Genomic DNA, 15,406 nt, shown 5'->3' on the forward strand with positions numbered 1-15,406 from the left:
TCCTGGGCACTCACCATAATAGCTGTTCACACAGACGGAGTGTAGTCGACCCTTACCTGAACCCAATCTGTCTCCTTGGGCACTCACCATAATAGCTGTTCATACAGACGGAGTGTAGTCGACCCTTACCTGAACCCAATCTGTCTCCTTGGGCACTCATAATTGCTGTTGTTAACCTGCTGACACAGACGGAGTGTAGTCGACCCTTTTTGACCCAATTCAATTTAGTTAGGCGCCATTTGGCCTGTAAATATCAAGGCTCTTGACCTATTTCATAAAGGTTTTTATTTCTTTTGGGATGTGTGGGTGGGGGGGGTCCTCTCGGTGGGGGGTGGAGTGTGTGGAGTTAGGCCTCCCTTTGTAGTTTGTGCATCAAAACCTCCCCGCCTTCGGCGGCGAGGTTTTTTCCGTTTATTCCTAACCCTAACCCTAACCCTAACCCTAACCCTAAACCAATAGTGAACTATGCCTAAACTCAACCCATAGTTTAACATGCCCAAACTCAAACCTTTACGACCTACTATTTACTACAAACCTGAGGCCAGACAAACGGTCCAAAGCAGATATAAATAATGTTTCATTGTAACCCTGAGGCCAGACAAACGGTCCAAAGCAGATATAAATGTTTCACGGTAACCCTGAGACCAGACAACCGGTTTAAAGTATATAGAACTACTTATTACAACCTTGAGGCCAGACAAACGGTCCAAAGCAGATGTTAATAAGTTTTCACTGCAACCCTGAGACCAGGCAAACGGTCCAAAGCAGATATAGAGTCTCTGCTCATTGGATTATTCGCATTATCTCAAAACGTTTATTACATACATAAAACAATGCCTAAACTCAGAACTGGGAGGCAAATTGGTATGGTAGAGGACATTGTAGGAGAGGTGAGCTGACTACTGACGTGCGCCGGCCCGTGCATCTGCCTTTGATCCCCTATCTAACTGCCCAGTCGTCGGACGAAGCGGGGGGGATCATCGAGATAATTTCTCAAAACCTAACCCTAACCCTAACCCTAACCCTAACATTGCAAGCTAGCGATTTTTTAAAAGTTTCAGTTAGGAAAATGGTTGCAAGTATATATGTACAGGACTGCACAGACAACAAAACAATAATATCTTAACTTTTAAATCAATTATTTAAGCTGAAAGTACTTACATTCATGAGTCTCTCTGGTCGATGGGCAGCCATTGATGCCTGTGTGTTTTCAAGTGAGGTCGCATCCACACTAGGTTTCTAGGGCTATACAGCCCTCGGTCTACCCCATACCCCTAACAATTGGGACAGCACTAGATCCCGCGTGAACGCACAAAAACAAGGGGAAGGGGTAAGGGGTAGGGGTAAGACAAAGAAATGAGATTCAGCCTAACTGCCCAGTCGTCGGACAAAGCGGGGGGAGAGAACTTTCTCTTCAACTAACCCCTAACCCTGTGTATTCATATTTTAGGTGTGTAGTTTTAATGTAACACTAAGGATTTCTCCATCTGCTAGAGCATCGCGTCTTATTTAAATGATTCATTTCTGTTTGTATTTAACAGCGTTCAGAAAGAATTAACCCAGGAAGGAATAACTGAATAGAGTTTTTTAAATCATGTGACTTTTATTTTTACAAGACAGTCAGGACATACAGTTTGAAGTGTGTTGAGTTCAAAACAAAAAATATGTACTGCCTTTAGGAGGCATGATGGAAATGCTTTCTTATAGTTCCTCCCTACCAACATCCTGCTACTCTCAAACATACAACAAGAACCAACAAGGTGTTCAGGTACATGTTGAGTGGAAGCCTTTAATTTCACTTCTGTATACAAGATGAATTATGGCTCACAACACTTCAGCTCTTAAGGCTATTGGTTAACAAAACAGATTAATCGTTTCATTTTCATATTTAAGGTTGGGTACCGGGCAGCAGTTCCGACATAAACGGCAGTAACAATAACAAATGACAACCAACATTTTGGTCACTCATTTTGGTGCCTGACTCTCTTTTTTTCAGAAGCGGCCGAGACACTACATTAGCGTTAGCTATTAGCTGGATGAAACATGTGGTTAACATGCTGCCAGCTGGCGTTAGGCGGTGTAAAACGGGACTGTTATTCCCTGTAGAGTATTCCACCAGTGGGACGTAACAGTCTGCACGCTGCAGCCGCTGTGTCGGAAAAACAGACGGGTGTTCACTAGAACCTCGCCAGCCTCGTGGTATATTCAAAGTTATTGTAAATACCCTTTTCCCATGTGGTGCTTGTTTCTGTGGTTTGCCAGCCATTTGCTGGTGAAAGAAGTCATATTGTTGTTGCATGATTAATCAATCATTTCATTTTGACCATATGTCCTTAGCAATAAACAAGCCGTTCTTTAATGGCACCATATGTCGTTTTTGGCTCCATTTTTATATTTTATATTATATACATTATAAATACATTCTATATATTTCAGTTCAGGCACCGGCACCGTTTTAAAAGTTTCATTTCAGCACCGGTATCGGAAAACAACCCAAATGAATGACCCAACCCAATTTATATTACATGCAAACCAAAACCACTGATCCAGTTTTCTTCTTCTAGTGTTTCTACTAGTTCATAATCACCCCAATGTTAAACTAAAGCAAAGATAGATGTCACAGCAATAATCTGTTGAAATACAAACATAGTAATACTAAATAATGCAATTAATTAGTAAAATGAAATACAATTCTCCAAATAAATTTATTTTTATAGTTTCTTTTCAAATAGTTTCTTGTCTTAACTTACTCCTACAAACAGACTCAAAGATTTCTTAAAAACAACAAGAGAAAATCCTCCAGTCCTCTGAATTTGACCTGAATGTCTTTAAAACATGGACCTGCAGAGTTGGATGGTCAGTTCTACCATGTCTAAATGGTAAATGAAGAGCATTTATAAAGTCATTTACCTGTTAATTCTACTCTGTTTAAATGGTAAATGAAGAGCATTTATAAAGTCATTTACCTGTTAATTCTACTATGTTTAAATGGTAAATGAAGAGCATTTATAAAGTCATTCACCTGTTAAGACTCCCATTCACTGGACTGAACACTCACACACCGATGGCAAAGCCCCTTCAACATGAAGAGTTCAGACGCAGGGAAATGCACCACCAACATAAAGAGCTTTCCTCATGTGATGTCTTACACAACATTGATGCTGTTTCATCATGTCTGACATATTAGTCCTGAAATAACCATTTTTCATGTTTACATAACACTTGTACATATCAGAATGATTTGGGCATGTTGTTTTTTTCTAAATGAAAAGATTGAAAGAAAGACGGAGCAGCCGCACTAAACCTAGAACAACATGTTTACAATCTGAGGAAATCACTGGAAAAGCTAGACTATAGGAAAGCTTTTGTATCGCTTTTATATCACAACAGTAAGAAAAGACATTATTATTGTTAAAAAAACAGTGAGTCTGATTTTATAAAGTCAGATGTCACCCACAAAAACAAATTCATCATAAAAATGTGTAGCAATCTTCCATGCCCACTATCAATTAATGTAAACAATTCAGTGTCTCTTATTGTGAAAGTTTATTTGTTTATGATTGTGTTAGTTTGTTGGTTACTTTTCTAGTGCATTTGTGTCAAATACTTTGGTAATTTAAAACAACAAAGTGGTCAAAGTGAAACTTTCTATTTGACTTAAAGATATAAGTTAACAGTCTTTTTCTTTTTTTTCTTTCAGGAGACACTTTTAGAAACCCTTTATACAAGGACATCTGCTAGCTGAGCTTAGCACAAAGACTAGAAGCAGGAAAACTGCTAGCTGAGCTTAGCACAAAGACTAGAAGCAGGAAAACTGCTAGCTGAGCTTAGCACAAAGACTAGAAGCAGGAAAACTGCTAGCTGAGCTTAGCACAAAGACTAGAAGCAGGGAGACTGCTAGCATAGCTTAGCACAAAGACTAGAAGCAGGGAGACTGCTAGCTGTTTTGGTTTCAGTGTTTATCTGAGCTTTGTATCCTGTTTTCTGTCATTTTATGTGTTCCCTCCCCAGTCTGGTGTTGGTGGTCCTGTCCCATGTTACCCTGAGTGTCTGTATGTCCTGTTTCCAGTTTTATTTTGAAATTGGGTGTTTGTCTCGTCTTGTTTATAGTTTTACTCCCTGTGTCTTCCTGCTGTTGAGATTACCTGATGTTTTCCACTTGCTTCCCTGCCCTCTTGTCCCCTGTCTTTTGTTACCTTGTTACCTCTTGTATTTACTGTCTGTGGTTCCCTTGTCTCTTGTGGGATCGTTCTGGTTCGTCTCCCTGTCGGTACTGTGTCCTGTCAGCGTGTTCACGATCTCCGCTGTGCGTGTTTCTGGAGTAGTTTTCCCTGTTGTTGCTTCCTGTCTCTTCCTCACCTTTTTCCCCCCAGACCTCTTTGGAATTTTAGACTTTTAGAAAAGTTCATCCAACCATGACGCTAGCACAGCTTAGCAAATAGCCAAGAATCAGGGAAATGCAAGCCTAGCTTAGCACACCCTGCAAGCTTACAGACTTGATGCAGGGCTAAACCCACCAGAACTTCTAACAACTCCATGTCACTTTTCCATTTTCAGTTTGATTCTATTGTTACATTTTTTTTCTTGTTTGCTGTATAGCTGCATGAATTACAAATGTAAAACGTAAACAGTTATAAGATTTTATTACAAGTGTTGGAGCTATTTGTTAACCATCATTGGGAGCAAAACTAACCCTAAAATTCGTTGTTTTTTTACTGTTGTCCAACTTTATCGTTAACTAAAACAGCTTTTACAGGATGAACTGCTGAGCTAACAACATGTCAATCATTCAGACTTTGTCTTTTTCTTTTGATGGAAATAAGTTTCCTCTCACTTTAAGTCCTTGTTCCAAGCTCAGCTAACATACCTCTCTATGTCTTGGAGGTGCACAGATGAACCTGAAAACCCGTCTTCTCCGTTGACTCAGTATGGGTCAGAGAACGTGAAGAAGTCATTCTGTAATCCTAATTCGATTTATTCTTTACTGCTACTCTATATTGTGGTAGAGAACATAATGAAGGACTGTGACTAGAGCGCTGTCTCCAGGGTTTTACAGCAGTATTAGTGAGATTGGTCCGCGGACCACTTGTTGTCCACCAGCGACCCTTGCTGGTCTGTGACTAGATTCTGTGAAAGATTCACTTCTAATTTTTAAATTTAAAACAGTGTTTCTCAAACTGCCTGCCAGTAACTCCAAAGCCCAATAGTAAAGAACATATTTGTGTTTTCAATATTAAATAAACTCACCTGTAAATTCAAACATTATCGTTATTTTAAACGATTCTGTTGTGTAGGCGGACTTCAGCAATGAAGCCAACCATTTTGTCTTGGGGGTTGTAGATAAGTTACTGGTTTTCAGAGGGCAACTTCATGTATTGTTATTGTATAATGTGGTAAAGAGTGGCGTTATAAAGGACTTGGTGGCCATTGTTCCAGGAGTACAGTGCTCTGTCTCGGGGGTTGTAGATATGTTACTGTGTTTTAGAGGGTAACGTTATGTATTGTTATTTAGTGTTATTGTATAATGTGGTAAAGAGTGACGTTATAAAGGACTTGGTGGCCATTGTTCCAGGCGTACAGCGCTCTGTCTCGGGGGTTGTAGTCGAGCATGGACAGGTGGCTGTATTTGTTGGTCAGAGGAATGTCGATGTACTCGTAGGTGGAGGAGTTGGTGGAGTAGGCGTAGTAGACTTTAGTTCCACCAGAGTACCCGTTAGTAACGTACAGGGTTCCGCAGATCATGAATGCCTCGCCGGCACTGCGTTTCGGGTGGTTGGTGGTCCAGCTGCGGATGATCTGCAGAGAGTTTGGGTTTAACTGACTGAGGACAATGTTTCCAGCATTCTGATTGGTCGCGTAGACAGCCCAGAGCCCCCCCTCATCCACCATGAGGTCAATGTCTGAGTGGCCCCCCCAGGAGTAATGGTACATGTTGTTGTAGCCTGCGAAGTCCAGCTGCCGGGAGCGGCTGATGAGCGATGTGCTGAAGTCAAACTTGATGATGGTGTGGCTCTGGAACTTGTTAAAATAAATGGATCCGTTATAAACCACCTGACCGGTGCCGGACCAGGGGTGGGGCAGGCGGTGAGAAGTGAAGTTATCCGTCGTCATGAAGTCATACATCGATTGATACTCCCTAACAAAGCGGTTGTTATGGTAACCATCCATGTACCACACCTGTAAGGGAAGAAACCAAAATTAATAATCTGTTTTCTTTGCACAGCGATAGAAGATGACTGTGTCCTATAAATTAATCCTTATATTTTATTCTTTATTAACTCTACAGTTTGATCACAACATTATCATGTTAAACTCTGTTGGATTTCCAGCAGGGAGGAGCCCTCAGGGAAGACCCAGGACTAGCTGGAGAGATTATATTTCCACCCGTCGGGTTCCCCCAGTCATCTCTGGAAAGGGAAGTGTCCCTGTGACCCAATCCCGCATAAAAAGATGAGATGAAACATTTAACATTAGTAATTCCATAATCATCTCAGCATTTGGACTCCACACATTTGCAGAATCTTACCACTGTCTACACATTTCATTGTGTGTCTATTTATATCTATCTATCTATATATATATATATATATAAAACCCAAATTGACTGTGTTCTTGTGTTTTCTTGTTGTTGTTTTTGTTGATATTTTCTGTTGATGACACTCACTCTGTTGTCTCCAGTTGGAGCGAGCGGGTCGGTCATCCACGATCCAAACCTCGATCCCGACGACTTGATGGTGACTGGCTCAGAGATTCCTGTCAGCTTCCCACATGCTAAAAAATAAAATTAACAGAAACACAGGAAGGGACAGGGTGAACAAAATATCAGGAAGACCTGCACAAAGTGCAACAGAGTCCTGTTTGCATTGTTCAAAGCTTTGAAGAAGAAGTTAGAAACAACTATTTCACTGAAAGCACTGGAAAGGTTTTCTGAGAGACTGCTGTTCAGAAATATTAATGCCTTAAGAGTTGGTTGGCATGAAAAACAACTAATCTTAAAATATTTTGTGGTTTTCACTGACCTTCTGCGTGCCTCCTCCTGTGTTAGTTACTCACCCAGCCTCTGCATGCAGGCCCTCAGCCGGTCCTCTAGGTTCATCACTCGGCCGTGGAGTTCCTGGTAGTCCAGACCTCCCATTTGTTCTTGCAGCGATCCCAGTAGCTCTGTCACATTCGCCACCTCTTCCTTAAACTGTCGGACCAGCAAAGCGTCCGCCTTGTAGGCCTCCAGGACTGGGATCAGAGGACGTAATTCCTCCATCTTCACCTTTATGGACTGAGAGACAGACAGCGAGGTCCATAACTGTCCAGACATTTTCCGACGTCCACATTCAGGTCAAGCTGTTTGTTGAACAGATTGTTTCCTAATGTTGGATTAAGTACGCTGATCTGTTTGTAACAAGTGTCTTGTCGAGAATTGAATCCATTCACCAAGGGCAGAGATTTTATGCATTGGTTTGGACTTGAGTGCAGATCGGGCCACTTTTTTCTGTCCGAACCCAGCCCGCGACCGATAGCAGTAACCAAGCACGACCCAAGCCCGACATTAAGATATTTATGTCTGAGCCCGACAGTTAAAATCTCATTTTTTTTCTAATGACATAATGTACATTTATTTGTGTGGAAAGCTTTCATTAACAACTGTAGGAAGGCATTCGGAAATGTCAACAGGTGAGTGCATCAGCGCACACGGTCCAACAAGCGCACGTTAACTACATAAACAATTTTCCACATTTCTCCACACTGGAAGACAGTTGTTAGGGTAATAATTTAAAATTATTTTAATCACAAACTTTTGCATCAAGAGAAAGAGGCCCATTTGCTATCTACATAGTGAGCTTTTTTAAATTTAAAATGTTCAATGCCTAACTGCGCTGATGTGACCAAGCCCAACCAAAACCCGAACATCTACATATCTGTCCGAACCCGGCCCGTGGGGTCTCGTTGGGCTGGGTTGGGTATCCATCCTCTAGTTTGGACACATTGGGGACTTGGTGGTCATCTCTTGGGAAAATTAAAGCATCACATTTACATTTTCTGCATTCTGATGAATATTTATGCTCCAATTTATGTTGGAAATGTCTCAATTCATCTATAGGAAATCAAAATGCAGGTGGCAGGTGACAATTCCAATTATAGCTGTAAAGTAAAGCTCTATGGCAATTTGTGTTGATTTTAAATATTTATTCTTGTGTAGATCATCCTTCCTCATTTAATGTTATCTCTGCTGAGTCGGCACATAGTCAGGTTACATTACCGCCCGTTTTGCAGAAAACAGCTGGAACACTTCCAGTGTAGACAAGTAAGTTAGATAACTTTCTGTCTGATTCTGTAATTTAGTGCTTCATCTTTCACAAAGAGCTTAGCCAAGTTGTTGATTAATAAGATACATGGTGTTGTAAACGCTGCAATGTTGATTGGTTGTTTAAGCAATGACATCATAATGTGGACAGTACCTTGTACTGTCTTGCGATGTTGCTCTCATGTCCGTCTTCCACCTGTTTGAATTTGTTTTCCAGACCCTTCACCTGTTCTTCCATTTTCTCCACAAACTGCAGATCTCTCTGAGTCCGCTGGTCCAGAACTTCAATGGACTGACTCATATTCTGAACCTGGACAAAACAAACATATCATCCCACATAATACTGAATTACTGCTACTAATGTCAGGTGATCTGATATTACCCGACTCAGAGGTATCAGAAGTATGTCCATCAGTAGCATGTTGTTGTAATAGCAGTTGGAGTAAAGTACCTTCTCCAGCAGCTGTCTGAGCTGTTTGGTTCTGGCGTCTCTAGAGCAGACCGTTTGCTGGGGAGCCACCACGGTACAAACACATCGACCTTCGGAGTCCTGCGCTGAACTGTACACCTGCCAGCCTTCCTCCGGGGCAGAAGGACCCACCTATCAGACAAGAAATCAGTTGACGATGATGGAAATAAGACACATTTATTGTAAATACGGTAGTGTTAAATAGTTGTTTAAAATAATTTAGTAAAATCAATCATACACACAAAAAAATGCTGGCTTGCAATATTATTAGGAAAAAATGCAATATTGTTGAAAAGATGAAAATAGTCCATCTATTGAAGAGAACTAAGGAAATATATCATATTTCTCCTGTGGGACTACCCATGATCCACTAATTTCCTTCTACCTTAATTCCAGGGACCTTCTTCCCTGGATTCCTTGTTTTCTCACCTCGCAGGTTTCTCTGGATTGGGATGGGACCTGGATCGTGGTTGCATGTGCTGCCTTGGTCCTGCTCACCAACATGCTACACCCTGCGGTGCTAGTACTACTATTTCTAGTAATAGTTATATTATCCTTATTGTTACTATAATTACCACTCTTCATCATAACAATTGTTATAGTTATGTACATATGTACCAGTGGTTCTAGGGGTGTCACAATACCAAAAAATCTGTAGTCGGTGCCAATACTGGTAAAAAACAATTCTTGAAGTCGATTAAGATACCACAGTAATAAAAAAGGATTTTCTGAGATTCAAAGTACTTTAACTTGAAACTTAAACTTTTTTATAAAAAAATATTTGATAAAAATATCAATGTCACAACAAGACATACAAAACATGTGCAATAGAGCATAGAACAACATTATAAAGAGCATTTAATGGTCACAGAGCAACGAGACCCCTTTGAGACCCAGACCCGTTCCAAACATCCAGACATCTTTTTAAAAGCTACCGTGCAAACACAACAGTGTTTCTAACAGATGTGTGACCAGAGACATTACAACCCCCCCGGGTAAATATCTGAGATGTATTTTAAAGATGGAGATACGCTGTCCAAAAGGACGCTGAGTTGGCTAATTCCCTCCTGAAGAGGTAGCTAAGCATTAGCTTAAGGCTAATTTATTATGGCTACAAGGGATGGGCATGTTATGTCATTTCAACATCCGTGTAATCACATTGACTCACATAGCTAGAGTACCCGAGATGGTTATTTTGAAAAACAAGTAAAGGGATCCCTAACGCCCAGTTTCCACGCGGCGGAGTCATTAGGTTTGGCCACTTGTTCGTGACCTCCTTCTTCTGAATGTACCGACTGGAACTCTGAAGTGTACACCGCCCCCATCAGGTCCAGAAGAGGTACAGGACCAATGCTGATAACACTTGCATCGTTGCTAACAGTTCCTAGGGTGCTTTAAATAAACAGGCCAGGTTGGGAAGCGGGAGGTACTGTAGTATCGATTTTGGTGACGTCCCGAGGTGGTTCTGTGTCCCAACCAGCAGCCGCAGAGTCAGGGTCTGTCCGAGGGTTCTGCTGGTTAAAGGAAGGCTTTCTTTCTACTGTCGCACCAAATGCTTGCTCTTGGGAGAAACCGTTGTCTCTGTAAATTATAGAGTGTGGTGTACACCTACTCTATATACGTACATGAGTACATATATATATATATATACATATATAAACACAAACATACATAGAAGGAGCTGAGGGGTATGACTCAATTTGCCAAATGTGAAAAAATGGCAAAATATGTAAAAGGAGTGTGAAACGCAAAGAATGTGTTAAAATACAAAGACTGTTCTCACTCTGCCACTCCGATTGAGATTTCTTCATTTCTCAAGTAGTTTTTTCAGCAGGTTTTCTGGTATTTAGATCTTTTGTTATGTCAATTTATATTATTTTTTATCTTGTTTATTTTTCATACAATATTTCTTGTATTATCGGTCTCTCTCTCTCTCTCTCTCTCTCTCTCTCTCTCTCTCTATCCATCTAGTGGTGTTAGTGCTGTAGTTGTAACTGTGCCGTCATTAGGATTCTAACCCTCTCTAATATTAATACCAATACCATATCTGTCTCTCTATCTAGTGCTGTAGTTTTGTGTAACTGTCTAACCCTAACCCGTCATTAGGATTCTAACCCTCTCTAATATTAATACCAATGTGCTGTAATGTAATGTAAATGTGCTTTCCACAATCTGGATTCAAACCATTTTCTTGACAGTTGAATAAAATCTGAAATCCAATTAGGAAACATTGATATACTAGTTAATAGTCGAGGGTTCGATACTTGCTGAGAACTCCAGGCTGGAATCCCATCCAGGAGATCTATGATCTAAATCTCTCTCACACGGAGGGACGAGTTGGACAACTCCTCTCTGGATTATCAAATTCAATATTTAGGTGTCTGACAACCAAATATTGATTGGATCAGTTTATTTCTCACAAACATCCAATTATTTCTGTCAAATCAAATATTATTTACAACCATAGAGACCGAGGTCTTCCACAGTCTCCACAAAGCAAAATAGAAGACAGAGCAGAGGACAGGAGAAAGGAAGGAGACAGCAGAATAAAAACATTATATATTATATCACATATTATATTATATATTATATTATATATTCACCGTGGTGAAGAGCGATCCAAACAGCAGCAGCAGAAACACGTTGAGCAGATTGTCTTCAGACTCCATGTCTGTGTCAGACCTCGTCTCTCTTTACCACTTTAATTAGCTTCTTATCTCTCTCTTAGCCTGTCTCTTAGCCTGGTTATCTCTCTGTTAGCCTGTCTCTTAGCCTGTTTCTTAGCCTGGATATCTCTATGTTAGCCTGTATCTTAGCCTGTTTCTTAGCCTGGATATCTCTCTGTTAGCCTGTATCTTAGCCTGTCTCTTAGCCTTATTATCTCTCTGTTAGCCTGTATCTTAGCCTGTCTCTTATCCTTATTAGCTCTCTGTTAGCCTGTCTGTTAACCTGTCTCTTAGCCTGATTATCTCTCTGTTAGCCTGGTTATGTGTCTGTTAGCCTGGCTATTTATCTGTTAGCCTGGTTATCTCTCTGTTAGCCTGTTATGTGTTGTGTATTCATCGCTCTGCTCCTCTCTCTGGTTTCTTGGCGTTCCTCCTCTCTGTCTCTCCTCCCTCTCTCTTCTCTCTCATTCTTCTCTGATGTGACGCCAGTAATCAACCAAGTGGAAACACGATGCTCCTGTTCACAGTGTGTGTGTGTGTGTGTGTGTGAGTGAGTGTGTGTGTTAGTGTGTGTGTGTGTGAGTGAGTGTGTGTGTTAGTGTGTGTGTGTGTGTGAGTGAGTGTGTGTGTGTGTGAGTGAGTGTGTGTGAGAGTGTGTGTGTGTGTGAATATGTCCTTTAATGTAAACACTTCTTACTCTAATATGCAGGTTTTACCGGTGAGCTGACTTCCTTTGTTCTGTCTTGTTTTAATAGAGCAGAAGTGAGTCCCGTTGGCAGTGGGCCATCAGATGGGGGGGGAGGGGGGGAAGAAACAGTGAGCACAGAATCTGCTGTTGAGAGTAGTCTGGATCGATGCCTTCCTCTCTCTGTGTGGTAACTTTGAGCTAGTAAGCTGCACGCTGAAAATATCACATTCTGAAGAAGATGCGGACGGCTGCTTGGAGCTTTCAGAAAATGATGGTTAATATTTAATAAGAATGGCCTTCATTTATGAAACACATGCTCTCTACACCAGTCAACAGTCCGATCCCAAACCTGCACCGGTGCAGTTACTCTCTACACCAGTCAACAGTCCGATCCCAATCTGTCTTTATTAACAGGCTATGTACCACAGCACTTTAAAGTTGCTGTAATTAAACCTCTTCTGAAAAAGCCAAACCTTGATCCAGATGTTTTAGCCAACTATAGACCTATAGCCAACCTTCCATTTCTCTCTAAGATTCTTGAGAAAGCAGTCGCCAAACAGCTGTGTGACTTTCTGCATAGCAACAGCTTATTTGAGGATTTTCAGTCAGGATTTAGAGTTCATCATAGTACAGAGACAGCACTTGTGAAAATTACAAATGACCTCCTAATTGCATCAGACGAAGGACTTATCTCTGTACTTGTGTTATTAGATCTTAGTGCTGCATTTGATACCATTGACCATCATATCTTATTACAGAGATTGGAACATTTAATTGGCATTAAAGGGACTGCTCTAAGCTGGTTTAAGTCTTATTTATCAGATCCATCTCAGTTCGTTCATGTTAACGATGAATCCTCTGTGCACGCCAAGGTTAGTCATGGAGTCCCACAAGGATCTGTGCTCGGTCCAATCCTGTTTACTTTATATATGCTTCCTTTAGGTAGTATTATTAGGAAACACTCCATGAACTTTCATTGTTATGCAGATGATACTCAGTTATATCTGTCGATCAAGCCGGATGAAACTAATCAGTTAGCTAAACTTCAAACGTGCCTTCAGGATATTAAAACCTGGATGAGCTGTAATTTTCTAATGTTAAACTCAGATAAAACTGAAGTTATTGCTCTGGAACCCAAGCACCTCCGTGACGCATTATCCAAAGACATGGTTACTCTGGATGGCATCACCTGGCCCCAGCACACCCTGGCCCCCAGCATCACCCTGGCCTCCAGCACCACCCTGGCCTCCAGCATCACCCTGGCCTCCAGCACCCTGGCCCCCAGCACCACCCTGGCCCCCAGCATCACCCTGGCCTCCAGCATCACCCTGGCCTCCAGCACCACCCTGGCCTCCAGCATCACCCTGGCCTCCAGCACCACCCTGGCCTCCAGCACCACCCTGGCCTCCAGCACCACAGTGAAGAATCTTGGAGTCATCTTTGATCAGGACATGTCCTTTAATTCCCACTTAAAGCAAATTTCAAGGATCGCCTTTTTTCACCTACGTAATATTGCAAAAATCAGGAATATTCTGTCTAAAAATGATGCAGAAAAACTAGTCCATGCATTTGTTACTTCTAGGTTGGATTACTGCAATTCTTTGTTATCAGGCTGCTCGGAAAAATCCATAAAGACTCTACAGCTGATCCAGAATGCTGCAGCACGTGTTCTGACGGGAACCAGGAAAAGAGACCACATCTCTCCTGTTTTAGCTTCTCTGCATTGGCTTCCTGTAAAATCTAGAATAGAATTTAAAATCCTTCTTCTCACCTACAAAGCTCTTCATGGTCAGGCTCCATCTTATCTTAAAGAGCTCATAGTACCTTACAACCCTGCGAGAGCACTACGCTCCCAGAATGCAGGGTTACTGGTGGTTCCTAGAGTCTCTAAAAGTAGAACGGGAGCCAGAGCGTTCAGCTATCAGGCTCCTCTCCTGTGGAACCAGGTTCCGGTCTGGGTCCAGGGACCAGAGCGTTCAGCTATCAGGCTCCTCTCCTGTGGAACCAGGTTCCGGTCTGGGTCCAGGGACCAGAGCGTTCAGCTATCAGGCCCCTCTCCTGTGGAACCAGGTTCCGGTCTGGGTCCAGGGACCAGAGCGTTCAGCTATCAGGCTCCTCTCCTGTGGAACCAGGTTCCGGTCTGGGTCCAGGGACCAGAGCGTTCAGCTATCAGGCTCCTCTCCTGTGGAACCAGGTTCCGGTCTGGGTCCAGGGACCAGAGCGTTCAGCTATCAGGCTCCTCTCCTGTGGAACCAGGTTCCGGTCTGGGTCCAGGGACCAGAGCGTTCTGCGATGCCATGTTCATCTTGCTACACTCTGCGGTGCACAGCTACATCATGCTGTGCCTTGTAATGCCGCACAGCATCCTGCTATGCCATGAACTACTACAAAGAACTGCTACAAACTACTAATTTTTTCTATTTTGTTATTGCCACTCTTCATTAACCCCAACCGGCCCGTCAGACACCGCCTACCAAGAGCCTGGGTCTGGGTCTGACCGAGGTTTCTGCCTAAAAGGAAGTTTTTCCTCTCCACTGTGGCCCTGTTGCTGCTCTGGAGGAAACTACTAGAACTGTTGGGTCCTTGTAAATTCTGGAGTGTGGTCTAGACCTGGTCTATCTGTATAGTGTCTTGAGATAACTCTTGTTATGAATTGATACTATAAATAAAATTGAATTGAAATTGTCGATGTGACAAAGTCTTGTCTTTGGTTCAATGTCTTGCATCGGGACAGTTTTGGATTATTTTTACATTTGCCTGACGGCCCTCTTCTGAACACTTTTTGATGTTAGTTTGGTAATAAATTCTGTATTCTACATTTCAAGCCTTGTTATTTTCTTCCTTAACAGCCACAGCAAACCACAGTGCCGAGCGTACACCACAAACAGGAGGGACGAACTGTGGTCAGTCGAAGATTATACATTTCCAAAGAGGATTTCTAAAACCTGAATAATAGCAACGTATAACATGTCTTAATCTGGAGAAGAAAAGGCTACATTTGGAAAAATGCCTTTTTCAGAATATCTAAACAGAAAAGGCTTTTTACATGATTTATATCAAATCTGCAATATTGTAATATTTGAGATTAAAGTGGAATATTAGCAAGAGTGTGTAAACATACTCCCTATTAGCTTTTCCTTTTTTGGTAACCAGAAAACATTTCTGTGTCTATATCTTGCCTTCTACATTAAGAAGCCAGCGAGGCCTAAACTGAACGACATCAGGAATAAAAAGCTGGGCTGCTCCCCTTCCTGTGTGCTAACATCAGGACCCTCCATCCAGAC

The 15,406-nt window shown here is 41.9% G+C and overlaps 1 protein-coding gene across 2 annotated transcripts; it reads right to left on the reverse strand.

The window, feature by feature from the left end:
* Positions 1 to 1,581: 1,581 nt before the first annotated feature.
* Positions 1,582 to 11,918, reverse strand: LOC116682687 (noelin). 2 transcript variants are annotated; one of them, XM_032509757.1, is made up of 7 exons: positions 11,718 to 11,858; positions 11,372 to 11,529; positions 8,751 to 8,900; positions 8,454 to 8,609; positions 7,054 to 7,273; positions 6,665 to 6,771; positions 1,582 to 6,177 (listed from the first exon to the last, which is right to left on the reverse strand). In XM_032509757.1, the coding sequence occupies exons 2-7, from the start codon at positions 11,435 to 11,437 to the stop codon at positions 5,515 to 5,517; spliced, it is 1,362 nt and encodes a 453-aa protein (XP_032365648.1). In that variant the 5' UTR covers positions 11,438 to 11,529; positions 11,718 to 11,858; the 3' UTR covers positions 1,582 to 5,514. The 2 variants fall into 2 exon arrangements, with proteins under 2 accessions (XP_032365648.1, XP_032365647.1); XM_032509756.1 differs by having other exon boundaries at positions 11,372 to 11,918.
* Positions 11,919 to 15,406: the final 3,488 nt, after the last annotated feature.

The sequence above is a fragment of the Etheostoma spectabile genome, unplaced genomic scaffold (genome assembly GCF_008692095.1).
Source record: "Etheostoma spectabile isolate EspeVRDwgs_2016 unplaced genomic scaffold, UIUC_Espe_1.0 scaffold00018830, whole genome shotgun sequence".
In the NCBI taxonomy this organism is placed as follows: domain Eukaryota; kingdom Metazoa; phylum Chordata; class Actinopteri; order Perciformes; family Percidae; genus Etheostoma; species Etheostoma spectabile.

What these genes read in the sequence shown, in the direction of transcription:
- LOC116682687 (XM_032509756.1), bottom strand. Translation starts at nt 11,437, where the DNA reads ATGGAGTCTGAAGACAATCTGCTCAACGTGTTTCTGCTGCTGCTGTTT. An exon ending in TCAGACAGCTGCTGGAGAAG is followed by an intron (nt 8,610 to 8,750) that starts GTACTTTACTCC and finishes TGTTTTGTCCAG; the next exon opens with GTTCAGAATATGAGTCAGTC. An exon ending in ACATCGCAAGACAGTACAAG is followed by an intron (nt 7,274 to 8,453) that starts GTACTGTCCACA and finishes TCTGTCTCTCAG; the next exon opens with TCCATAAAGGTGAAGATGGA.